Source organism: Brachyhypopomus gauderio, chromosome 3 (genome assembly GCF_052324685.1).
Source record: "Brachyhypopomus gauderio isolate BG-103 chromosome 3, BGAUD_0.2, whole genome shotgun sequence".
In the NCBI taxonomy this organism is placed as follows: Eukaryota; Metazoa; Chordata; class Actinopteri; order Gymnotiformes; family Hypopomidae; genus Brachyhypopomus; species Brachyhypopomus gauderio.
In genome coordinates, this window is record NC_135213.1 from 14,041,370 (window position 1) to 14,068,473 (window position 27,104).

The 27,104-nt window shown below is 40.5% G+C and overlaps 2 protein-coding genes across 4 annotated transcripts in view; one reads left to right on the plus strand and one right to left on the minus strand.

Moving 5' to 3' along the window:
- Nucleotides 1-7,575: 7,575 nt before the first annotated feature.
- On the plus strand, nucleotides 7,576-12,158 carry sar1aa (secretion associated, Ras related GTPase 1Aa). 3 transcript variants are annotated; one of them, XM_076999640.1, is made up of 7 exons: nucleotides 7,576-7,999; nucleotides 8,142-8,213; nucleotides 9,553-9,672; nucleotides 9,840-9,905; nucleotides 10,051-10,154; nucleotides 10,254-10,385; nucleotides 10,573-12,158. In XM_076999640.1, the coding sequence occupies exons 2-7, from the start codon at nucleotides 8,156-8,158 to the stop codon at nucleotides 10,687-10,689; spliced, it is 597 nt and encodes a 198-aa protein (XP_076855755.1). In that variant the 5' UTR covers nucleotides 7,576-7,999; nucleotides 8,142-8,155; the 3' UTR covers nucleotides 10,690-12,158. The 3 variants fall into 3 exon arrangements, with proteins under 3 accessions (XP_076855755.1, XP_076855754.1, XP_076855756.1); XM_076999639.1 differs by having other exon boundaries at nucleotides 7,578-7,905; XM_076999641.1 differs by lacking the exon at nucleotides 7,576-7,999 and adding an exon at nucleotides 8,020-8,057.
- A 3,017-nt stretch (nucleotides 12,159-15,175) lies between these two features.
- LOC143510371 (testican-2-like) overlaps nucleotides 15,176-27,104 on the minus strand; it is a 35,898-nt gene continuing 23,969 nt past the window's right edge. Inside the window, exons 6-11 of the mRNA XM_076999642.1 lie at nucleotides 21,149-21,275; nucleotides 19,585-19,704; nucleotides 19,286-19,504; nucleotides 18,996-19,058; nucleotides 17,962-18,099; nucleotides 15,176-17,550 (exon numbers count right to left, since the gene is read on the minus strand). Coding sequence (XP_076855757.1) covers nucleotides 17,402-17,550; nucleotides 17,962-18,099; nucleotides 18,996-19,058; nucleotides 19,286-19,504; nucleotides 19,585-19,704; nucleotides 21,149-21,275 — 816 coding nt within the window. The 3' untranslated portion in view covers nucleotides 15,176-17,401. The remainder of the gene's footprint in view (nucleotides 17,551-17,961; nucleotides 18,100-18,995; nucleotides 19,059-19,285; nucleotides 19,505-19,584; nucleotides 19,705-21,148; nucleotides 21,276-27,104) is intronic.

Here is a 27,104-nt window from a genome sequence, read left to right on the forward strand (position 1 = left end):
TTCCCTTGCCCAGAATCGAGGATTGTGTGGACTGCGTGGGTTCTGCTAAATATGTGACTAAGTTGGATTTACTAAAAGGGTACTGGCAGGTACCTTTAACGGACCGTGCATCCGAGATATCTGCTTTTGTGACACCGGATGCCTTCCTGCAATACTCTGTCATGGCATTTGGTATGCGAAACGCCCCAGCAACATTTCAGAGGCTGATGAGCTGTGTACTTCAGTCTGTACCAAATTGTGCTGCCTATTTAGATGATGTGGTGGTTTCTACGTCCACCTGGACAGAGCACATGCACACTTTGCGGGAAGTATTTGGTCGTTTGGACCAGGCTTCCTTGACCCTTAACCTGGCCAAGTGTGACTTTGGTAAGGCTACCATACGTTACTTGGGTAGAGAGGTTGGACAGGGTAGTGTGCGTACACCGGTTGACAAGGTTCAAGCTATCCTCCAGTATCCTGCTCCGAATACCAGACGACAACTACGCAGATTCTTGGGTATGGCGGGGTATTACCGGAGTTTTTGTAAAAACTTTTCTGTGGTGGCTTTTCCGCTAACCAATCTGCTGAAGGCTCAGGTGGAGTATAAGTGGACTAGTGACTGCCAGAAGGCTTTTGAAAGCCTGAAAGGTCTCTTGTGTAGCTCGCCAGTTCTAGCTGCTCCTGATTTCACCCTGCCCTTTAAACTGGAGGTGGATGCTTGTGACTCTGGGGCTGGGGCAGTTTTAATCCAGGAGAACCATGAAGGTGTTGATCGTCCTGTGTGTTTTTATTCAAAGAAATTCACCAGCTACCAGCAGAGATACAGTACAATTGAAAAAGAAACTCTTGCTTTGCTCCTAGCGCTACAGCACTTTGAGGTGTATCTAAATTCACATTGCTTGCCCACTATGGTGTATACTGACCACAACCCCTTGGTTTTCTTATCCCAGATGTGCAACAAGAACCAGCGGTTGATGCGTTGGGCATTACTTCTACAGCCGTTCCACATTGTCATACAACATAAAAAAGGCTCAGACAATTTGGTGGCTGATGCCTTGTCTCGCTCACTCTGAACAGTTTAGTTACTAAACTGTTTTTTTTGGTGGGGGGTTGTTACGGCTGTGCTCTGTGTGTGTTTGCTGTCTTGTTGTTGTGTCTGCCTGTTTGTTCCTCCGTGTCCCTAGGTGGTGCTGTCCTGGAGGTAACACCCTGCCAGCCATCCAGGAAGTCCATCCAGGAAGTCCCCAGAAGGGCGTGGCAAGAGGCCAGAAGAGGAGAGCGAGAGGAAGGGGGAGCAGGGGGCTCTTTGTGTTTGTTGACTGGTTGTATCCAGGTTGTGTTACTGTTGTTACTGTGTTACACCCACACACTGAGTGTTCTGTGTGGGTGGCTCAGGGTTGAACTGTGTGTCCTGTTTTAGTGTATGTTGCCAGAAGGGGGTAAGTGCCATTTTCTTTGTATGTATGTCTGTTTCCTCCTGTTTTTCTGCGTGGGTTAGGGAGTTAGTGTAGTTGCCTGTTCTTTGGTTGTTTTGTACTTATTTTGTAGTTGTAGCTAGTTTTGGTGTCTGGACTTAGAGTGGGGTTTACTTTGGGTTGTTTGTTGTTTTGGCCTGGCTTACCCCTGGAGAGATGGCTTGGTGTTCTTATGTGTTATCCTTGTATATTATATGTGAATGTAAATACACGATTGACTAAAAACCCTTGTGTGTTGGTTCATGTTCTGTTGGAACATTAACTCCTGGTCCGGTTACCTTTGGGGGGGAAACATAACACTTATAAAAGTTGTGTACTGATATGAATACAAATTGACATGGAAGCCAAGAGTAAATATTCTGCGTTTAAAGACAAGAGTCATAACATCTATGGTTAGTGCATAATTTTAATAGGCATTCATATCTAAATAAATATAAATAAAAGTCTTTTTAATATCATCTCATTAATATCAGCATTTTGGTTTGGTTGTAAACAGAACACCACAGGAGTATTTCATATACAGTAGCACTGTTAAATTAGTCACACAACACAGACACCTGGATGTCTAGCTAGCCTTTTCCTATTGGACAGGTTCATCTTTGGGCTTAAAGTACCTTGCTAATGCTTAAAGTACCTTGCTTGTATTTTATGTTTGTTTTAATTGTAAACCTGTGAAGATAATGTGACAATTATAACAAAAAAAAAGGTCTCTTTGTTTCCAGAATTGATTTCTTGTTATACAAGATGTCTACAAGATTTTACAGGAGCAAAAAAGACATGAATAAAGTTGGGTTGTACTACTTTTGTACTGTTTGTAATTTTTCATAGATTTAAAATTATACCAATTTTTTCCTTGAGTGTAAGGTATAAATTAATACACATGTAGAGATCTTCAGGAACAGTTCAATTGTACTCTGCCATTATGTAGGTACACAGACTGTAAACATCCTCATCACAAGCGATGTCACTGCGATGTAAACAGTCTGTCTCACAGTTGATGATTTCCTGTTCTGACACATGACATAAGTAGTCTTCAGATCCATACAGTTCTGGAACTGTGTACATTACATTAGGCCGCCCGTGGGGAACATTTTCATTCCTTGAGGGACGGATCAGATGGCTATTCCAGCATTCTCTTCCATATTAATTTTCGTGAATATCCATCGATTGTACCATTAATACAAATACCAAACGGTTTAAGTTTATCGTATGAATCCACATGCCATATGTAATTTGGACCCTTTGCATAATAAACTCTCCTGTTCAGACGCCTTGCTCTGCGGCTATGTGTTCCATCAGGATCCAGGGTGGACAAAATTAGACCCACATCCTCTTTATGAACTCTGACACCTTCCTCTATGCATTTACTATGCATCCACCTATACCCATGGAGGTATATGCTCCAGGCCCTTGCAGCTAATTTCGGATGAACCGGATGGTCTGCCCAATGTCATAATAGGTTTTCCTCCGAAACAACCCATTTTTACATAAAATACGTTTAAGGTATGTCAGAGATAAAACAATGCCATGTTTAACAGCCAAACCTGAAGTATGTCCAGATATTTTAAACCAAGTTCAAAATAAAATATAATCAAATTTAAGCGGTTCATGACATCTGGTGTACTGCATGTTATGCACAAAATCAGATATTTGAGGTTTATTTAAATGATTTATTAAATTGAGGGAACGGTTTGTTAAATTGAGGGAATGAAATAATAAATTGAGGGAACAGTTTGTTAAATTGAGGGAATGAAATAATAAATTGAGGGAACGATTTGTTAAATTGAGGGAATTAATTATTAAATTGAGGGAATGAATTGTTAAATTGAGGCAATGATTTATTAAATTGAGGGAATGAATTGTTAAATTGAGGGAACAATTTAGCTTTCAAAATATTTTTTTTCTACCTAGATCCTTTAGGGGCTCCGTACGAAGCAACAGGGTTCATAGCGCTTTTATTTAGAAAAACGATACGCAAAATGAAGCAATGACGTGGCCGATGTAATGCGAGGCCTCGTTTGTTGCTGATCACGTGATTTTGCTCTCAATATGACACAAGCTCCGAAGCGGGGCTTCATCGGACACGCCCCTTTTTACTCGGTACACGCTTCGAAGCCTAGCTTCAGATGTCCCATCACTAGTTCATGCAAGCTTCTATTTTCCACTCCGTGTTGACCGCGCGTTGGCGCAAAGCTCCCTAAACCGGCTTTTACATTGTAGCCATTTTTTGTGGTTTCACGGCGGTTTTATTACTTTAACCCGAGTGTGCTGAAGCAGCACTTATCCGGAGGTAGGTACGCGGTATTCAGCATAGTTGTTGGTCACTGGTGGTTCATGCAGCTAATATTGTATAGGACTAACGTGGGTTGGTGCAACAACTAACAGGGTGTGAGCTGTGAATTGCAGCGGCCGAAGGTCCTGTGTGAGCATCGCCAGTGTACTGGTCCGGGTTGCGATTGGAACGAGCGGGCCTGGAAGCTTCGTCAATTCATGTTTTAATGAAATATTTTAATACCTACCTAGTGAAATTGGAGTCGCTGCTGTTTTGTTTTGCTTTGTTTTGTGCTGGTGTTTTGTTAGTTTCGTTTTGGCTGCGTTGGATACGCCGTCGGTTAGATTTCTTTGTTTTCCTATTTTGGTTTTTTTCTGTTTTTATGTATTGTGTTTAATTCGTTTATTGGTGGTTTTGCTGTACTTGATGTGGGTTTTTTTTTTTTATATTAACTGATGGTTTGATTTGTTCTGTTTAACCGATTTATGGTTTACTTTGGCAGCAGTTTCTGGTTTAGAGTGGTATTGTTTAAAGCATTTTTCTTGTCTTTCTGGGAAATATTGACTGTGGGGCGTCCTGTGGGTCTAGAGGTCGAAGCAATTGCATATTCTAACCGTGTCTCTTCTTTCTGTAGGACATCTGGATGTCCATTCACTCGTGGTTTGGCACCTTTAATTTGCGGTGGTGTGTTCACGTGCATTACACTTTTGCGTGTGTGTATTGGAGATTTCAGAATATAGACAGGGCTAGACCGCTAGTTCTTGGACACCCACAGCCAGTTCGTCGGAGCTCCTGTACTTTTTTTTTTTTTTTTTTTTTTTTTTTTTTTTTTTTTTTTTTTTACCGTTTTCTGTATTTAGTTTTTTTAAATATTAATAAATGAAGTTATTTTATGGATGGTTGTGAATAAACCTTTGATTACCTCAATCCACATCTCTGAACATTTATTCAGGTTTACCTGTGTGCCTGCCAGCCCCGGTTCTGGACTGCTTTGCTTGGGGGGGCAGTAAAACATAATGAGGGGGCATGTCGATAGTCATACAGAAATATATTCAAGGCTTGATTTGTGCATGAATGATGACTATTGATACTGGCTTAAAGTGATGTATTAGGTAAAGAAATAAAAATGCACATTTTCGAACTTAAAACACAATGATTAAAAAATACATGTCGATTATGTAAATGGAGAACAAAGATTATCTAATTGTATTTCATTTCAATACGCCCCCTTAATTAAATTGCCATTACTAATAGAACAACTCTATTTCTTGAAAGGCTTTAATACAAATTTAAGTCAAAGCTGACAAATGTACCTACACACAGGTACAGAAATAGGAATGAGTGAGAATATTTATATTATTGGGAAATTAAAATATAAAGAAAACAAAAGAATACAAATTCTGTTAAAAAGGGGGTATTCGTCACATTTATATATTGGAAAAAAAAATATGAAAGTACATAAAATAAGAAATCTATCTACTGCACTTTAATAGTAAAAAAATTGGTAAAGTATTGAAGTTTTTATTGATGTTATGAAACGTACTGGTACAATGCGGTATTTATGCACAGTATAACAATACTGGCTGTGATGGCGAGGAATCGTTTAAACCAGGGATGTCAAAGTCAAATACACCGAGGGCCAAAAAACCAAATTTGCTACAAGCCGAGGGCCGGACTGGTTCAATGTTTATTAAAACATATTGAAATGATTGCACATAGCCTATTGAACCAAGACCTAACACAGTGTATATTATTTATGCTTAAATGAATAAAGCAATATTTTTTTATGGATCTGTCAGTAATTTCAAGTGAAAACATTTTTCAACAGGCAAACAGATAAAAGCAAACTTCCTTCAAAGAAAAATCACATGTCCTGTACATTAAATGAATAATGCTTGAAATTGTAACTACTTCATTTCACAACAAATATCTGTCTGACTGAATAGTTCTCTTGTATTACGTTAACAAATACGAGCCTCTTGTAATTCCAGGACGAAACATGAAAGAACGTGAAGACGTTAAGATTGGGCGTTTTGAAAAAAAAAAACAACCATTAAATAATGTGATAAAAAGCAAATTTTTCCGAACCATTTCGAGTATATGTTGTATAAATATTTAACTTAATTAAGTTTAATGTGCTGGGAAATATTGAAATGGACCTTTAATGTGACGTACAAGTGCTTGAATTCCACCTTATAAACGTGTATGAATCCTGCAAACATTACTTTGTTCATTGCGCTGAGGCGCAAAATTCGAGAGGTGCACTATTGATCTATATTAATATAGATCAATGAGGTGCACGACCTCGAGAATTGACAGCGCGCGAGACCCTCGCGCACGGGCGGAGCCACTGCAATTACGTCATTTTCGCCGCGCGGACCCTCGCGACGCGTCGCGCTGCAGTGACTTTGTGGGCTACCGTTGCATTGTGGGGAACGTAGTGCGTGCAAAACACCATCGGGCGGCTGTGGCCTGCGGACCGGTTCTAATAGTAATTAAATATCATCCAGGGGGCCATAGATAATCAATTCACGGGCCGGATCTGGCTAGCGGGCCTTTACTTTGACATATGTGGTTTAAACCATGAGCCGCGACGGCTTGCGCGGGGGAAATAGCACTGTCAGTTAAAGAGGGCCTCGCGCGCTGTCGATTCGTGAGGTCGTGCACCTCTCGAATTTTGTAACTTCGCACACGCTGCGCCTCAGCGCGATGAGAACAGTCACGTTTGCCGGGTTCATCCACCTTTTTAAGGTGGAATTAAAGCACTTGTACGTCACTTTCAAGGTCCATTTCAATATTTCTCAGCACGTTAAACTTAATTAAGTTAAATATTTATACATATACTCAAAATGATTCGCATTTTAAATCACACTTTCAAAACGCCCAATCTTCACGTCTTCACGTTTGCTCATGTTTCGTCCTGGAATTACAAGAGGCTCGTATTTGTTAACGTAAGAGAACTGTTCAGTCAGACAGATATTTGTTGTGAAATGAAGCAGTTACAATTTCAAGCATTTTCAAGTACTTTAGCCTAAATTCCAGCACTTTTCAAATCTGAAAAAGCAACATTAAAATTCGTCAGGTAAATGTTCATTCCCCTGTTTTTTATTACCACATATGGTTTCGGACAACACTGCGCAGCAAGTATTTAAACGCTTCCGCCGTTCGCGCAGGTTTAGGAGAACCAAGTTAGCCTAAACGCTAATGGCTAATAAAATAATTTAAGCAACACCTATGCAAGAGGTAAGTAACATTAAAGCAACGACAAACCACAGTTAAGCAAATATTACCATGTGGAAGTCAGTTTAAACTCAGAAGAGTGTATACCTGCCTTTCACTCACACTAACAGAACACATACTACAGAACTGAACCGTATGGGGCGGTCTGCCGATTTTTATATGACTCAAAGAGCCAATCAGGAATAAGCAAGGAAATATCTTCACGCTGTAAAGCAAAATGCATTTTTGTAATTGGTTCAGGGATAAAAAAAAGCCGTTGCTTGCATTGTGCTTGGGGGGGCAAAGACACAATTTGGGGGGGCAATGCCCCCCTCAGCCCCCCCCCTAGCGCCGGCCCTGGTGCCTGCCTTTATTGGCTTGGGTTAATACATAAGTACGTAGTCGGGTTTGCTCACGGGCCACATTTGCATCTTGACATCACGGCTTTGTCTTCATCTTGCTCTGATTACTTTGAGTCTGGCTTAGGATATAATGATGCTGTTTGCTATCAGAGGAGATCATATGCTTTCCTAGTGGTATGTAATAATAAAGTATTAAATAATTAAGTATTGTAAAGAAACTGAACCAGTCATGACACTAGTTCATCATTATATTTTGGTCAGTCTTTGAAAATTAAAATGACAGCTACACTGAACACTGCTGTGATGGTAATATGTTCACATTGAAATACTGTGGCCTTAAAAAGATGTGAATTATGTTTGGAAGTAGTTATCACTCTTTAAAATATAACGGAGCTATGACATTAGTACAGCAGGTGGCGATAAGTCGTTAAAGAAACGGTTCACACAATACTTCACGTAGCAAAAGAAGAATCGCCGACCTATCTACGGTTACCACGGACGCCGTTTCTCACAGTGGTACAATAAACGAAAGAACCGACAGGATATTTATTTACAAGTTAATATTAATACGACGTTCCCGAGACACCTGGCCCTCAAGGTGAGGACACAAAAAGCATTCTCTGCACTTAGTTGCCTTGCAAGCTACCGAGGACTAACTGGAGAGGACTAGCTAGCTAATGTCAGCTGACAAGGTAATAGCCAGCTAGGCTATTACTATTGCTAGGCTAGTACACTTGACCGGACTAATACGTGAGTCGCTCGATAGTTTGTAACTTATCACGTAATTTTGTCTCGTTTTGTCTCTTGATCTGTCACCGTTTCTTTTTCTTGCAGGACGCGCACCCGCAATGTCATTTATATTAGACTGGATCTACAAAGGCTTTAGTGGTGTACTACAGTTTCTTGGTAAGACTTATAGTTTTACGTATTTTAAGTTATACGTTTTCATAGCTTCATTAGCTCGCATGGTACTGCTATACAGTCACCGGCCTCTTTATTAGGTACACCTTGCTAGTCGGACGAGTTGGACTCCCCTTTTCCTTCAGAACTGCCTTAATCCGTAGTGGCATAGATTCAACAAGGTACTTGAAACATTCCTCAGAGAGTCTGGTCCATATTGGCATGATAGCATCACGCAGTTGCTGCAGATTTGTCAGCTGCACATCCATGATGCGAATCTCCCATTCCACCACATCCCAAAGGTACTTTATTGGATTGAGATCTGGTGACTGTGGAGGCCATACAAGTACAGTATACTCATTGTTGTGTCTGAGAATTTGCGCTTTATGACATGGCACGTTATCCTGCTGGAAGTAGCCATCAGAAGATGGTACACTGTGGTCATAAAGGGATGGACATGGTCAGCAACAATACACAGGTAGGCTGTGGCATTGACACAATGCTCAATTGGTACTAATACGCCTAAAGTGTGCCAGGAAAATATCCCCCACACCATTGCACCACAACCAGCAGCCTGAATCGTTGATACAAGACAGGATTGATCCATGCTTTCATGTTGTTGACGCCAAATTCTGACACTACCATCCGAATGTCGCAGCAGAAATCGAGACTCATCAGGCCTGGCAACTTTTTCCAATCTTCTAACGTCCAATTTTGGTGAGCCTGTGCAAATTGTAGCCTCGGTTTCCTTTCCTTTGCTGACAGGAGTGGCACCCAGTGTGGTCTTCCGTAGCCCATCTGCTTCAAGGTTTGACGTGTTGTGCATTCAGAGATGCTCCTCTGCATGCCTCGGTTGTAACAACTGGTTATTTGAGTTACTGTTGCCATTCTATAAGCTCGAACCAGTCTGGCTATTCTCCTCTGACCTCTGGCATCAACAAGGCATTTGTGCCCACAGAACTGCCGCTCACTGGATATTTTCTCTTTTTCTGACCATTCTCTGTAAACCCTAAAGATGGTTGTGTGCGAAAATCCCAGTAGATCAGCAGTTTCTTAAATACTCAGACCAGCCCATCTGGCACCAACAAACATGCCACATTCAAAGTCACACCTTTCTTCCCCATTCTGATGCTCGGTTTGAACTGCAGCAGATCGTCTTAGCCATGTATGCATGCCTAAATGCAGTGAGTTGCTGCCATGTGATTGGCTGATTCAACATTTGCGTTAATGAGCAGCTGGACAGTTGTATCTAATAAAGTAGCTGGTGAGTGTATATTAGCTTATATTGATAAGTCCTAGGAGATTCTGTCCTAACAGTAAATTCTGTTTTTTGTTTAAATGGCAGGTCTATATAAGAAATCTGGGAAGCTGGTTTTCCTAGGGTTAGATAATGCAGGAAAGACAACTCTTCTGCACATGCTGAAGGATGACAGACTGGGACAGCATGTGCCTACACTACATCCTAGTAAAGAATATCATGAATTATCATTTACTTTCATTTACACTGTTTGCAGAATTTTGATAAGTCTTCCAGTAATTTGTTTATATGTAAACAAATTATACAAGTGTGTGTGTATATATAGATATAGATATATAGATATGTGTGTATATGCATGTATATATGTTTATCAGCCTCAGAAGAGCTCACCATTGCTGGAATGACATTCACCACATTTGACCTTGGTGGACACGTACAAGGTCAGACCTAGCATTTGTGCAAGAAAAACTTTTGTGTGTGAATTTCTATTAATGAGTACATTTCTCTTTCCTACTCTGTCCTGTCCTGCATCCGAGCAGATCCTTATGACAGTAGTCACATATACATTGTATTGTTCTTCCACAGCCAGGAGAGTATGGAAGAACTACCTCCCAGCTGTGAATGGAGTGGTTTTTCTTGTTGATTGTGCAGATCATGAACGTCTTACTGAGTCTAAGGTTGAACTTGATGTAAGTATTACAGCCCCTTTGCAAACGGTTTTATGTGTAACCACTTTGCAATATCTTGACTTGTTGTCTTTATGGAAAGGTTTTGCTTCATCTATTCAGGCACTGCTTTCAGATGAGACCATATCTAATGTGCCAATGTTGGTGTTGGGGAATAAGATTGATCGGCCAGAGGCTGTGAGTGAGGGGAGGCTTCGAGAGATCTTTGCTCTTGACGGACAGACCACTGGGAAGGTCAGACTAGGCCAAATGCAGAGAACCAAAGAACATTTTGTGGCAAACGTTTGACCGCTTGTTTTTGTCATTATACGTTACAGTATTTTATAGTCGATCACCATTCACATGACATGATTGCTATCTTTATGAGAGGCATAGTGTATTGTGAGTGACTGTGGTATTTTTATGCATATTTGCTTTCAAGGGCAACGTGTCGCTGAAGGAGCTGAATGTGCGGCCACTGGAGGTGTTCATGTGCAGTGTCCTGAAGAAGCAGGGTTATGGAGAAGGCTTTCGCTGGCTTTCCCAGTACATTGACTGAATTGAGACGGCTTTCCTGTTAGACTCCTACTTCCACGTCCTGCTGAGAAATTGGGGGAGAGAGTGAGAACGTGGACTGGATATTGGCTTGAAAACTCATTTGAAGGAGAGTTAAAGCTAGCCCAACCTCCTGACATTCCATCCAAAAATACCACATACAATATAAATTGAGAACATATATTAAAGTATTTAATGTTGTAATTTGGGCTTGTAAGCCATTTCACAGATATGCAAACTGTCTTGGCATTCTGTATGTGTGCATGTGTTTTCATATGTACATATTTTTATGTAGCTTATTCCTAATTTGGTGTGATATAGCTGTTTGAGAATATACATCCAATAGCAGCGCTCTTTCTGTTGATCAAGAAGTAGCATGTACTGCTAGCATGACATCATGCAGATGAAACCCATCTACATATGCTATTTTAATAAGATTGAAATGTTCAAGGACAACTCTTGCTGAACATCTGGAAATTCACGTTAAACAATAATTTCCTTTCTATAGTTTCATCTGTTGTAAAACCTGCACTGGAGTTTTATTTATATTTAATGATATTACTATTTTTCTAGAATTAAAATGGGCCCATCATGGAAACAGCTGAAGACTAAAATCAACAACATGAATGAAAAATGTAAAATCTAAAGTCTGCTCTGCAAAAGCAAACAAAGAGATGGAGGCCAAAGCAGGAATGTTCAAAACATGTCCTGCTGGTTTAATAAGTTGCAGTGGAGAAACTGCATGGTATTTTTTATTAATACTAATTTTGTCTATTTATTTTGGATTAGCACTTGCAGCGGCTGGTCCATCACCAGCCTCTTATGTACCAGCAGTGTTCTATACATGTTGCGCACCATGTACATTGTATGCTTGTAAAGCAGTAATACTTTAGCTCAGCATGAGTGTTCTGTGAGTGAACACAAAGGAAAATGCTCTTCCACTGTTATTTTTTTCTCCACTATTTATTTGTTTTTACTTTTTATTTATCTATTTTAAGATGGCATTACTTGAACTCCATGTCAGTCTATGTGTGTATTGCCCTCTTGGCAGGTATTACACAGAAATGCTGTACTATAATGTATAAAATACACATCAAAGTATAGCTATCTTCTACATTTAGTTACAGATAATTTCATATATAATTTCCTTTAAGATGTTATGAAGTAATATATTCAAATTTAAAGTATGTGTCATATTGTAGATATTTATATTCCTTCACTGTATTACAGAGATATATCTGTACAAAGCCTCTGCAGGTATTTTGTGACTCAGCTGTTTATTTTATACAGCACTGACTGGAATAGGTGAAATATTAAGAATCGTATGAATGTAGATGTCATTTGTCAGTATTTGATCTTGCACACTTGAAGAAACTACAATGGAATCTGTGTTTTTACAGTCATCAGTCTTGAACTGAATCCACAGGTATTTAAGATGACTATGTACATCTATAAATATTTTGAACAATTTAATTTTGCTTTTGTATTCTGATTCAATATCTTGGGAGCTCTAGAATCATGAGTTAGCAACGTTAAGGCACTACCCTAGCAGCAGAAGTTGGAAACTGTTTTGTATAATGTGAAATTCTAGTCTGCAGATGAAATGAAGTTCTAAAGAAATGCAAATGATTTTTGCTTTACACTCAAGCGTTCCATACGGAACTAACAGACTTTCTGAAAAGGATCATTGTAGATGTTTTGAATGTCAGTTGAAAGAGTGTAAGCCATCTATTTTTACTGCGTTAAGATGCTTGTTACGATAGTTAAAGAGGAGTGTATGTATGGGGCGTTTTCGGTGTCACCAGAACCTGAACATGAAACCATTATTTCTTGAAAGAAAAGCCTTTGAAATTCAGTCAGGTAGCCTATCCAAAAATTCAAGTTTTCTGGACAGCTCGTTGATGGCAGATGCTGCAGCTTTTAATTCAGTGACGACTGTCACCAGATCTATCTCCACGTTTTTATTTTCCTCACTATTGGTTACAGGCTAAGCAAAATAGCTAGGCCAATAATCTAAACCAATACAAAGCTACTTGTATTGTGTCCAAGCTCATGGTTTACGGCTAACTAGCATAACAAACAATTAACAAACAAAAGTTATAAACTATCTTCATTTGCGCAAATACTACAAATGCGATGTCATTCGCTCGCAGTGGTTTAAATTACACTGATGGCATGGATGAGCATTCATTGATTCACTGAACATAATCTATAATAATAAATCCTTTACATTTACAATGCTGTAATTAAATTGTCTACTGCTGTAGATTCATATACCCTCCTGTAATTTAAATTTGACATTATTGCCAAACAGTATTCTGAGCTACTAATTTAGAGCACAGAAGCCACTTCGTGCTTCTTACATACTGCTTACAAGCCAAAAAGGGACCACATCCTTTCAGGAAACTTGGCAGAAAGACGCACCTCCCAATGACCTCTGAGATGTATTGTGATTGGCCAGATGCCAAATGTTCGATTAGCTCTTAATTTGTTTGCTCTTCCTAAGTACCCCGGATGCTTTCTCGACCTAAATTTCAACCTGAACTTGAATTTTGGCCTGAACCCGAATTTCTGCCTGAACCTGAATTTTAACTTGAATTTTTGGATACCCAACGGAATTTCACAGGCTTTTTTTCCAAGAAATAATGGTTTCAGGTTCAGGTTCTGGTGACACTGAAAAAGCTCCATGTGGATGGTTATCACACAAGGAATTGGTGTGATATTATCATGAAGGGAATCTCTCCACTGAGTGAATTTATAAGTAAAAGATTCCACTATACTTGTGGGGAAAGTTGTTGGGTAGTGTGAAGTAGAATGGCTGCACAGTAACACTTCGATTCAATTGCCCTGTTATGTTATTCAGATCAGTGAACATGAGTGAGTGAAGTAATGGAGCGGCCTAAGGAGGGCTTATGGTCCGGAAAGCTACATGCAATTCACATTGCCACCACAAGGGGCAGCTGGATACCAGAGAAATTGACCAACAATGGTTTACAGTTTTTCTCAGGCGATTTGGTTCATTTCTCAGATCAGAATTGAAATTCTCAAAACTGTTAATTCAATCTCCACATCTCCTTGTGCACATCATAATTGCATTTCTCATTGTGTTTCACATTTTGCAAATGCTTTTGTACATTTTGCATATGGACATGGATTGTCTGTTGTTTTTTACATCTGAAGTCATTTACATTGCTTAAGTCATGTTTATCAAAATGTGTTGTACGGATTGTCTGTTGAAATGTTATACCCTCCAAAACATTTAGTCTTTAGGTCATTGCCTAGGTCATTACATGCAAAGGTGTTGAACATGTTGTCATAATGTCTAAGGCATCATTTTACGTTTTTTTTTTGTTTTGTTACATTTTGGTAATTTTATCCTAACTTGATCAAAATTATTTGCAGGTAAACATTCAGTTACAGTAAGAAAGTAACATGAACCTTTACTGTAATTGGCAAACATTTATAGACGCTAAACACTGCAGTATCACAAAGTCTCATAATGGAAACACGAGGCCATATACAGGGTGAACAGCCAAGAAGAGGCATAAGACTGTGTGGTGTAAGGCTGAGGGGACAAAACAGTGAAATAAGGACAACAACTGTGGACCATGTTTTACATGTAAGTCATGGTCTTACAATGGCTGAAGCTGGTCGGAAGAACAACTGTGTCTTTAATCATTCAAACATTTCATAGGGAAAACATGTGTGTAAATTCAGACATGCTCTCTGCTCTAATGCTGCATACTGACAAATTCTGACGTAATTCAATTTTTTTGTATTGCATTTTTGCATTCTTATACCATATAGGACATCAAAATGAGCTCATAGGAGGGCAACTGTTCCATTTTCACACCTCAACAAGAGGAGGCTGTATGTGCTCAGGTTGTTTTGAATGTGTAGAGTAAGTTTCTAATCTTGCAGTTTTTCCAGTCAACTGTCTGTCTTTTCAGATTTGTTTTTGTCAACAAATTGCAATGCGAACAATACAGTCAAACAATATTGCTGTACAAATTCCAGTCCAATTTCTTTCTATCAGTCTCCCACATACAGTCATGTGTAACTTTGATTTCTGTGTAAGTTTGTATTTTGTGTGTAACGTATCATTTCATTTGATATACCACAGAATGTGCAGCGTTCTTGAAATAAAAAACTTAGCTAGTTTCCATCAGAATATACTTACAGTCTGCACTGTGACTTATAGTTGCACTGACAACATGGTAAGTTGTTCATAGGCGATGGCACACAGACTAGATATTCTGATGGCACCAACAAATTGATTGACAAATATTTGCTTTTGAGGCAAAAACAAAGAATTTTGAGTGTAGTATGTGCTTTTGCAGGTATTTCATTGAGTATTGCTGTTTGCACTAACAACTTTGAGAAATGCACTTGTTGTGATGCCAATATAAACCATGATGTGAGAAATGTACCAAATCAACTGAGAAAAACTGTAAAAACGTGTGATAAAATGACATGTTCTGCAACTCAAATGCATTTAACATAGTTTATTAAACCCACATTTCATGTGATGCTTTGATATAGTAACAGTAAAATTAAGTATGAAAATGCTAAAATAAAAACAGCAAAAACATGCTGTAGCCACTGTGAAAAAATCAACAATAACAGGTTCCAGTGCTGGTTTATTATCAAATATCAAATACAGTGGAAAACATCATGGACTGGGCTATGCAGCACTAAATATACAATAGCAGTTAAAGTATAAGGTAAGGTGAGAAGAAGTCCATGTTAACTGTGTTATAACTCTATAACACTTAATGGGTTCATTTACAATTATATATATTTTACAGACGTCTTAATCAGTTTTTTTTTTACTTCTACCATCTGCTTTGAATGCTAAACCAAATATGCATACAGTGACTCAGACAGTGTGAAGTGGATCTCCACTGAATCCCAAATCACTGTATTCCTGTCTCTGATTACCTTCCATCTTGACGTTACAGAGTGATGATTTAACGTGTGTAGTTCCAGCAGCACTGTAAAGCACAATGCAAAACCAACATTAGATATATACGTCGTGTGATGGTGCTAGCAGGGCCACGTTACATTGCAGCAAATAGCAATCTATGGCTTTACAATACTTGGTGTGGTAGAAGTCTTTTAATATATGTTTGCCCATTCATCATAACAGATTCATAAAATAATGAAGAAGCATGAGCAGTTAGAACATGAAATTCTAAACAGAAATAGTTCCAATATAATCCATACACTGGAGGAAGTCCATGAATTTTTCCTCCCCTTTAATATCACTACTCTGGCAAATTTCCTAGGTCTATGTTAATACCAGCCTTGGGTCTCCCCACTAGAAAGTCATATATCTGATCCTACTCATCATTCCAACTGCAGATGGGAGAAGCTGACGTCATCTAGGCTGATCAGTTCTGATGTTTCCTTTCACTATTCCCTTTCAAAATGTCAGAGTGTATAGTACATATTTTCATGTAATAAAAAACAATTTAACAATGTAAAGACAATTTAATGTTGTTCACAATAAGCTTTAAGATTTGGCCTCATTTGCTGGACTGTACTGATATCACTATAGAAACCTCTCTATCACAATCATATATTCACAACGAGACAGGTTTTGCTGCAGATTCGCTAGAGAACAAACAAAATGATGAAATAATCAGAGGGCCACAGTCTTCAGTGTTCACACAGTAAAACTACATTCTTCTGAGCTAACATGCAATATCAAAAATCAGTTTAATTTATCCTGCAAATTGCATGTATCTTGCAACATCTTTTTCTTTAGAAAATCTCAAGTTTTGAAGTCCAGCGTACACCGAGTAAGGGGAAAAATCAAAAATATATACATTCAAGCAACAAAACACACACGATGCATATTCATCTTTAAAAAGATGAAACCGATAGACTGCTTGGTGGTGTGTAAATATCTCCCTAAGTATGTGTTGTTCATTGTCCTTAAGGAAATGCAGTTGAATCTATCTAGTAATGTGAAAGTTTAAAACACTCAACCCCTGATTCTAAACATGCCCTCTTACCCAGCTCCCTTCTGAAGGTGTAACACCTGATAGGTAACTGTAGAAGTGCTAAACATGACATTGTATGAACATTGTGCTTGGACCTTCACTGTAGACCAGCAAGAGTAGTGACACTGTCCTTTAATGAAAAATCCATTCAGTAAGTGTATGTTAATGCTTCACTATGGTTGATAAATATTTTGGAAAAATTCAATTCAAATAAAAAGAGAAACATAATTTGAATCATAGTGAGTAGCTCAGACTTAAGCTTTTTCACAGCATACATATTATACAAGCAAAGAAACCTCAAGCACCCCAGTTAGGTTTTGTGATTAGTGATTTCTGCATCTCTGCAGTGGAGAATTCTGGCCACAAAGGATGAGCATGGGTTACCTGACCACTAGCACACAGCACGATGGGCCATCACAGGCTAAGAGAAGCAGCAGGTTGTAACACCTAAATGAGACTGTTGGCTTCATTTTCAAACTGAATTGAACTTTAGAAAAATAACCAGACACAAGTTATTTTGCCAAAATGGGCATGTACATAATATCATGTTTTGCCATTTAAACAAAATTCATTTCTACATGTGAAAAAACATCACCAGTTTAGCCTGTCCAAAACCCTCCATCAATAACTTAATTAAAATGGATTAAGACGGTTATTTAAACAAACTGTCTTTGCGAAGTACAGGTGCAGCGATGCTGTGATTATCTTCTACCAGATGTATCCACCATCATCACTTTCCCCTGGTTCAGCTTCCTCCTCTTCCTCAGCCTCCTCTCCATTCTCCTCTGTCTCTTTCTCTTCTTCATCCTCCCATCCCACACCACTGCCAAAGTCCCCGGAGTAACCCATGAGCTCATCTGCACCAGAAAGAGACACTACATATACAGCCAGCATGTCCATAGCACAAACAGGTGACTGAAATGTCAACGGAGCATCTAATATATATTTGAAGCATTAGTTAGTCTTAGGGTTTATCAGATAAATTTGTTTTATATTTATAATTTTTTTACGTTTTGGGAAGGACGTATTCTACCTCTTTTGGAGCACAACTAGTGCTGCCGTTCTTGTATTTGACATGTGAGACTCGTTAAGTCACAGCCTCAGGGATGCTGGCCTAACATTGATCAAAAATCAATAAATAATGATGTGAAGGAAATGTTTGACTAAACGGAGCCAGATGTTTCTTTCACTTTATCATTGTTAAACCTGAACCATTCCAAAAAGTCTTAATGCAAAGCAACATTTTCAATTTTTTAAGTGACACTCACCACAGTCGGGGTTGCCATGTATGCGCGACCCGGTGACCTCAGTTCCATGTGGGTCAACACACCAGCATTCTGCCCTGCTCTGGTCACACTGCAGCTTCCTGTAGTAACCATCCTCATCACAGCTGGGAATGTACACACCTACAACACACACAATATTGATTTCTATCACTTTTAAATCACACTGAACAATTGGACAATTCAGTCAGGTTGACATTCATTTTAGAGATGTGAGATAAGAAAGCCATCAGCAGACACACATATACTCTTCCATCAGTTGATCGCTGATGGCCCAGCAGCCAACCGGTGGGTCATAGGTCAGACACCTAAACAATATGAAGCTGATGGCATCATCCCACTGATACTGTGCCCTTTTGCACTGAAACCAAAGTTTCTCTAATGCTGCTACAATATAGAACACTGCACGCTCCAAGGTGTCTTAGGGGGAAGATGAAGAGGCTAAGAAGCTATATTTGTATACTGATTAACAAAGTAGAATAGAATAGACTAGTACACAGAATGACATCGTTATTTGTAAAATGACTGACAGTTCTTATGAACCAATGGCAACACAGTGCCTGACTGTCATACATCTGCTGTCATACAGATGAGTCACTCTAAATTCCAGCTCAACATGGGTGTCTTACAAGAGAAACCAAGAGACAATACAAGAGAAAAAGAGGGAGGAAGAGAAGGAGAGAGAAACAGAATAGTATGAAAGGTAATCCTTCTCTTCCAGATATTTTTTAGCTTTAAGAAAATCTTCAAGAAGGGAATTAACTGTCCTCTGTCAATGCACACATCCCAACATCCCCACCCATGCACATATTGATTGCTTGCCTCTGGGAAACATTTAAATAATCCCTTATCTCCGCCTGCATTTGAATCTCTCCTTCTCCTTCACTTCCCTTCAACAGGTTAAGAAATAACATCACATTCAACTAACAGGTAACAGAGGAGTCTTGGTGCTTCCAGTTGCTACAGGCCAGAAATGACACAAGACACACAACTCTATATGTGCAGAATTTGGAACATACCTGGCTTCTTCTTTACTATCTCCTGTACTTGGAGTCTCTCAATCTCAGCCAGGCAAGGGGGTTCTGAGAAACAGAAGATTGAGTCTTACTGAAACTGTTTTCAAATGAGACACACTCAAAATGTCTCTCAACTACCAGGAGAATAGTTACGTCCCACTTCAGCGACAAAAAAAAAATCTTGTTTTGAAAGTGAGAATGTGAGCAGGGGAGAGGGGAATGAATCCTGAGGGAGTGAGGCACAGAGGGCTCCGGGCGTCCTGACGCAGTGTTGAGAAGTGGAGAAGACTCACTCTCCCTCCAGAAGCAGAGGCACCACTCTGCTGTGGAGACCTTGCCATCACGGTAGGAGTCGCAGGAGTTGAAGAATGGCCTGATGCACACCTCGTACTTCTCCAGGTTTATTGCAGCCAGCTCGGAATGGTCCAAGTACAGGTCATTGCTTGTGTCAAGCTTAGAGAACATCCAGCCAATGGAGTCTTTGCAACCAGCCACCAGGTTCCGCTCAAACACTGTATGAGGCAGAGATGATCATTGTGTGTGTGTGTGTGTGTGTGTGTGTGTGTGTGTAAGAGAGAGATTTGTGGCTTACCCGATGCTGTTCCTGATCCCTGTCTGCCAGAGTTGTTTGTTTTAGCATTGCCATGGAGAAGCTGGAACCAGTCCCTGAGTCTGTCCCCTAAATCAGCCAGGTCCTGGCCTGTACAGGTGTCTACACAGAGACAGAGAAAATAGGTTACAGATGGTCACAGTCACAGTAGAATTATGGACCAAAATGCAGTGCAAAAGAGACTGACAGAAATTCACCTCTCATCCATATTAAACAAATTCTTGTGGGACACACACAGCAGCATCACACACACAGACATGTCAACAAATGCTCTGTTCCATTGGTTTAACTCTGATCTTAGACTAGGTTGGCTTGGGGACTGACAGTGCTAACAAATTAGACACAGCTCTGTGGTTGACTGACTGGTCCTGTCTCCCTTAGGACCCACTGCTGTCATAAGAGTCATTCTACTCTACAGCTCAACACTGTCTGTCTGACAAACCTGCTAAGAGATAAGGACACAGACATTGAGAGAAAGACATTGGGGTGGGGTGGGGGGTGTTAGAGTGAGAATAATTGTAGAGGTAATCCTTCCCTACCAACATCCCAGCTTTTATATGGAGAACTTAAGAAACAGGTTGCTAGCTGTGAATCAAATGTCTTTTGTCAATACACACACCCACACACACTCGTACCACAAGTCTAGTGTTAAACATACAAGTCTGTTCATTTATTTCACTTTACTTGAATATTTTCTTGTAGAAGTTCTACATGAGCTCAGAACAATATATAATGAGTTGGTAAAATATGAACTTTTATTAGTTTCATTTAAAGTTATGGTAGGCTTATGGATAGATCTACAATTAAGTTGGAGTTGGGATTATTTTATATTTGAGGTGGCAACAGTGAAAATGTAAGGTAATTGTTAATAAAAGCAGTTAAAAATTAGATAAATATAGAAACAACAAACCATCCAAACAAAGAGGTAACCATGTGTTAAGTACTTCCATAAACTGCAGTTAGTCAGTTCTACTGATATTATACTACAAGTATATGGTACTACACGTACTAATATATAACAGAACAAACTAGCATCTTGGTTAACATCATGATCAACATCTATGCTAAAACATTTATTACCATAACAACAGTGCAGCTATTTTAGTTACTAAATTACCACAATGATAAGTTCATCTCTGGGCACAGTTCAACATAGATCTGACAAAGGATGAATTAGCAAGGGAAGAGTCTCTTTGGCCAGTAAGCATGTCATCACTTTACACTGTACACCAGATCCTAACCAACTGTATCTCCATGCTTGCATGAAGCCACAGTTGTTGCCACAGACTCCACCTCCACTCCGTTCAAAAAAGGGCCCATCACCAAAACCTGAGCGATCTGCCCAACAAAACATGTGGCATACCAGGCCTGTGTTTGTGAGACGGCAGCAGTGAGCAGTATGCAGTGCGGCAGTGTGCAGTGGAACAGTATGCAGTGGGACAGTATGCAGTAGGATAGTACGCAGTAGGATAGTATGCAGTAGGATAGTATGCAGTGGGGCAGTATGCAGTGGGGCAGTATGCAGTCAGGCAGTATGCTAGCTCACCTGCTTTAGGGGCAGGCTCCACCTCAGTGTTAGTTTGTAGTGCAGCCTCGCTAACACAAGGACAGGGTCCCGAACACCTCACACTCAGCTCCTTACCATTCAGACAGGCCTGCTGTTCCAGCTTACACTAAGGAGGGACAGAGACAGAGATGGAGAGAGACAGAGAGAGGATAAGAAATCAGGCAACAGAGACAGAAGGGAGGGCGTTAAAGGCAGTCAGCCAGGTGCCGTCATTTAATTCAGCTCAGTACTACCTTACTGCCATGACAAATTCACACTTGTATTTCCATAGCTTGATATGGTAAAAAAATGTGAATTAAATTGATTTAAATCATAAGAAAGATTTTTTTTAAGATCTGAAGAAAATTCCAGGTCAGTAACTGCAGTGTATTTAGTGCAGTGAAGTACACAAATTTTCCAGGACATTTCCTGGACCAAAATGTCCTGTTTCTCTGGACACTTTGTGTACTTCTCATTTTGAGTTTCATTTTATAATTCCCATTATATATATACACTACCGTTCAAAAGTTTGGGGTCACTTAGAAATGTTCTTATTTTTGAAAGAAAATCAGTTTTTTTTTTTCAATTTTGCTAACATTAAATGCATCAAAAATACACTCTATACATTATTAATGTGGTAAATGACTATTCTAGCTGTAAACATCTGGTTTTTAATGCAATATCTACATAGATGTATGGAGACCCTTTTCCAACAACCATCACTCCAGTGTTCTAATGGTACATTGTGTAGCCTCTGTAAGGAGGCTATTGGATATTTAGAAAACCCTTGAAAACCCTTGTGCAAGTAGGTTAGCACAGCTGAAAACAGTTTTGCTGATTAGAGAAGCTATAAAACTGACCTTCCTTTGAGCTAGTTGAGAATCTGGAGCATTACAATTGTTGGTTCGATTAAACAACTTTCAAAAAAACAACTTTCAATTGAAACTCGACAGTCTATTCTTGTTCTGAGAAATGAAGTCTATTCCATGCGAGACATTGCCAAGAAACTGAAGATTTCCTACAATGGTGTGTACTACTCCCTTCAGAGGAGAGCACAGACAGGCTCTAACCAGAGTAGAAGGAGAAGTGGAAGGCCCCGCTGCACAACTGAGCAAGAAGACAAGTACATTATGTCACGGTGAGGCGGCCCCCTACCGGCCGCCTCCGTCCACAGCGGCTGTTGTTGTTGTTTGGTGACGTCATGTGCGTCCCTCAGGTGGGCAGAGCACGTGATCCGTCTCACCTGAGGGTCGTTTGTTTGCCTATGTATGTCTTGTCTTTGTACCAGTTGACCGCTGGTCATTATATCCTTAATTTGGAGATATTGCACAGGTTTTTGGTTTGCACACTTTCTATTAAACCATCCTTTTTCCCTGAGACTTGGCGTGATCGCTTCCTTTTAGTTGCTCACCCCCGCCCGTCACAGAATGACCAGCCACTCGTCGGAAGCCGCCAGTCTCTTTTTCTTTCTCCTTCGTTCGTGGTCATGTCTTGTGGTAAGTGTTTGTCTGCGTGGTGTTTTGTGAAGAGTTCCGCCGTGCTTTTGTGTTGTGTTTGTGGTCATGGACGTAATTTTGATTTCAAAAGTGGGGGGGGACATGGATTCGTCGCTATTTAAATATTTGGTTTTAACCGTAAAAACTGGGGGGGACCAAAACCGGCTTTTGAAAAAGTGGGGGGGACATGTCCCCCCCGTTCCCCCCCCAAAATTACGTCCGTGTTTGTGGCACGGCGAGGACCAGGGCTGTCTGCCCTGGGAAAACTCTTCGTGTGTGTTGTTTGTTTGTTTGTTTGTTTGAAGAGCTCCGCCGTGTTTGTGGCACGGCGAGGACCAGGGCATCTTCCCTGGAAAGGCTCTTCATGTCTTGTGTGTGTTAAAACGTGTGTACATGTCGACGGACGTGTGGATCAGTGTGCGTGCTCGTTGTGTTTAATGTTAAATGTTTTATGTGTGACGCGGTCGCCGCTCGTCACTGTCGCCTCGCTCCCCGTGTGTCTTGTGTTAAATGTGGGAAGCGACTGCGACTCTGAGCGGCGCCTCACTGTGTGTTTATGTCGAGCGCGCATGTGTAGGTCCCGTCTGTCTGTTTGCACACCGTTTTTGTTTGTTTGTCTGGTATTAGTGTGTGCGTTTTGTCCCAGCGTGTTGTCAACTGTTACATGTAATTCCGCACATGCTCCTCCCCTTAAATGTGTGTTTGGGGGGGGGGGGGGGGGGGGGTGGCTGTGGTCCCGTGCCACTGGGTATGGCACGGAGGGCGTCTGAGGCGCGTTTGTGTTTTATGTTGGTGTGTGTGTGTGGGGGGGGTGTGTGTGTGTGTGTTTTCTGTGCAGGTGCACAGTGGGGGGGGTGAAAAAGTGGGGGGGACATGTCCCCCCCGTCCCCCCCCCCAAAATTATGTCCGTGTTTGTGGCACGGCGAGGACCAGGGCTGCCTTTTTCCCTGAGACTTGGCGTAATCGCTTCCTTTTAGTTGCTCACCCCCGCCCGTCACACATTAGAGTCTCCAGTTTGGGAAATCGACGCCTCACAGGTCCTCAACTGGCAGCTTCATTAAATAGTACCCGCAAAACGCCAGTGTCAACGTCTACAGTGAAGAGGCGACTCCGGGATGCTGGCCTTCAAGGCAGAGTGGCAAAGAAAAAGCCATATCTGGCTAATAAAAGAAAAAAATTAATATGGGCAAAAGAACACAGACATTGGACAGAGGAAGATTGGAAAAAAGTGTTATGGACAGATGAATCAAAGTTTGAGGTGTTTGGATCACACAGACGAACATTTGTGAGACACAGAACAACTGAAAAGATGCTGGATGAGTGCCTGACACCATCTGTCAAACATGGTGGAGGTAATATGATGGTCTGGGGTTGCTTTGGTGCTGGTAAAGTGGGAGATTTGAACAAGGTAAAAGGGATTTTGAATAAGGAAGGCTACCACTCCATTTTGCAACACCATGCCATACCCTGTGGACAGCGCTTGATTGGAGCCAATTTCATCCTGCAACAGGACAATGACCCAAAGCACACCTCCAAATTATGCACAAACTATTTAGAGAAGAAGCAGGCAGCTGGTATTTTATCGGTAATGGAGTGGCCAGCGCAGTCACCAGATCTCAACCCCATTGAGCTGTTGTGGGAGCAGCTTGACCGTATGGTACGAAAAAAGTGCCCATTAACCCAATCAAACTTGTGGGAGCGGCTTCTGGAAGCATGGGGTGAAATTTCTCCAGATTACCTCAGCAAATTAACAGCTAGAATGCCAAAGGTCTGCAATAAAAAAAGCTTATTGTTATTTGCATATTACAGTATTGATAATAGTAGAAGTGTAAGCTTTATAATAGTACATACATACAATACATTTACAATAACAACAATTTATAGCTAAATAGTTATAGGTCAGCCTTTTTTTATTACATATTGTATCTGGTTCTACAATTTTGTGATTGTAGCATTATATAATCGCTCCAGAGGCACAGCAACAATTGATTCTGATATTGTCAAACAAATTGACACAGAAAGACAATACTGGCGGGAAGTTTTGAAAAGAGTTGTTGCAGTCATCCAGTTTTTGGGGGAGAGGGGACTTGCTTTCAGGGGAGATGATGAGCTATTAAGATCAGCCCACAATGGTAATTTTTGGGCATCATAGAACTCTTAGCCAAATTTGACCCATTCCTAGCTGAGCACCTCCAAAGGTTTGGAGGTAAGGGAAAAGGTTCTGTGTCCTACTTATCATCAACAGTGTGTGAAGAATTTATCCATTTGATGGGACAGAGAACAAAGCAGGCAATTGTTAATGAGATCAAAGAATAAAAATACTTCTCTGTTATAGTTGACTCCACTCCACACCTTGCTCATGTGGACCAACTTACTTTTATTTTCAGGTTTGTTAATAATGACGGACATGTAGTTGAGCGTTTTCTAGCTTTTGAGCCTATTGAAAACCATAGTGGGGACAGTTTGGCAGAGTGTGTCGTTGGTGGAGAATCTGGGCCTAGACTTATCCAACTGTAGGGGCCAGTCATATGATAATGCAAGTAACATGTCGGGAAAGTACAATTTTACAGTCAACCAAATGTCTACATAGCACTTAGACTTGTTTTGACTGTGCCTATCACAAACTGTGAAGGGGAGCGTTCATTCTCCAAACTGGCTCGTATTAAGAATGAACTCAGGATTAGGATGCGCCAAAACCGCCTGAACTCACTGTCACTTCTGGCCATTGAATCAGATTTGGTCAGACTGCTTAATTTTGATGAATTAGTGGATGACTTTGCAAGAAAGAAGAGTAGAAAAAAACATATATAAAATAGACTCTTGAGTTAGGGTTAGTTCGTGACAGGTTGTTTAATGTATTAATTAATTTATGTTTTTGGGGAGGGGCGGTGCGCGGGGGTGGGGTGGTGCGGGGGTGTGGGTGGGGGGGGGGGGGTGGGGTCCTGTGCAACTCTTTGCCCAGGGGCCCAGACTCCAGACTATCCTTAATCCGTCCTTGCCTGTGAGGCGTCTTTCTCAAACTAGAGACTCTAATGTACTTATCTTCTTGCTTAATTGTGCAACGCGGCCTCCACTTCTTTTTCTACTCTGGTTAGAGCCCGTTTGTGCTGTCCTCTGAAGGGAGTAGTACACACCATTGTAGGAAATCTTCAGTTTCTTAGCAATTTCTCGCATGGAATAGCCTTCATTTCTAAGAACAAGAATAGACTGTCGAGTTTCAGATGAAAGTTCTCTTTTTCTGGCCATTTTGAGCGTTTAATTGACCCCACAAATGTGATGCTCCAGAAACTCAATCTGCTCAAAGGAAGGTCAGTTTTGTAGCTTCTGTAATGAGCTAGACTATTTTCAGGTGTGTGAACATGATTGCACAAGGGTTTTCTAATCATCAATTAGCCTTCTGAGCCAATGAGCAAACACATTGTACCATTAGAACACTGGAGTGATAGCTGCTGGAAATGGGCCTCTATACACCTATGTAGATATGGTACCAAAAAACAGACATTTGCAGCTACAATAGTCATTTACCACATTAGCAATGTATAGAGTGTATTTGTTTAAAGTTAGGACTAGTTTAAAGTTATCTTCATTGAAAAGTACAGTGCTTTTCCTTCAAAAATAAGGACATTTCAATGTGACCCCAAACTTTTGAACGGTAGTGTATGTTAGCACCAAATCCACCTCCACTCTGCCTCCTTTTGCTCTCATCTCCTGCCTGTTGGATCTTAGATGCTGGATGCAATCAAACTTTATGCAGTTAAATAAAAACAAAACCGAAGTCCTGCTTGTTGGTTCAAAAACAGTTATTATCAACTTTGAACCTCACATGAGGGCTTTAGTTAAAAGTTCATTTTTCCATCTGCAGAACATTGCTCACTTGCGCCCTGTGCTGTCAGATAAAGATGCTGAAATCCTGGTCCATGCCTTCATCTCATCTCATTTAGATTACTGAAATGCACTTTTTCTTGGCCTCCCTAAGAAATCTTCTGGTGGTTCCGAAATACAAGCTTGTCACTGCTGGTGGGCGCTCATTCTGTGTAATGGCCCCAAAACTGTGGAATGCCCTCCCACAACATCTTCACCTCTGTTCATCCTTTTCCTCCTTCAAAACTCAGCTTAAAACTCACCTTTTCTCTCAGCATTTTCTCCCTTCCACCTAGTCATAGTGTGGTTTCATTATTTTATTTGTTTGTTTGTGTCACGTTGAGGACCCCGGCCCCTCCCTTTTGGGCGTGTGTATACGTTGTCCACGTGCTTTGTCTGCGTCTGTGGATATCCGTGGTTTGGGTTATGTCGTGTGATTAATAAGTGTGTATTTGTCTGTATTTTGTGTAATTTGTGTGTTAACGGGCCACCCAATAGAGGATGGGTTCCCTTTTGAGTCTTGGTTCTCCCGAGGTTTCTTCCTATTCCCCACCATCATAGGGAGTTTTTCCTCGCCACTGTCGCCTTTGGCTTGCTCA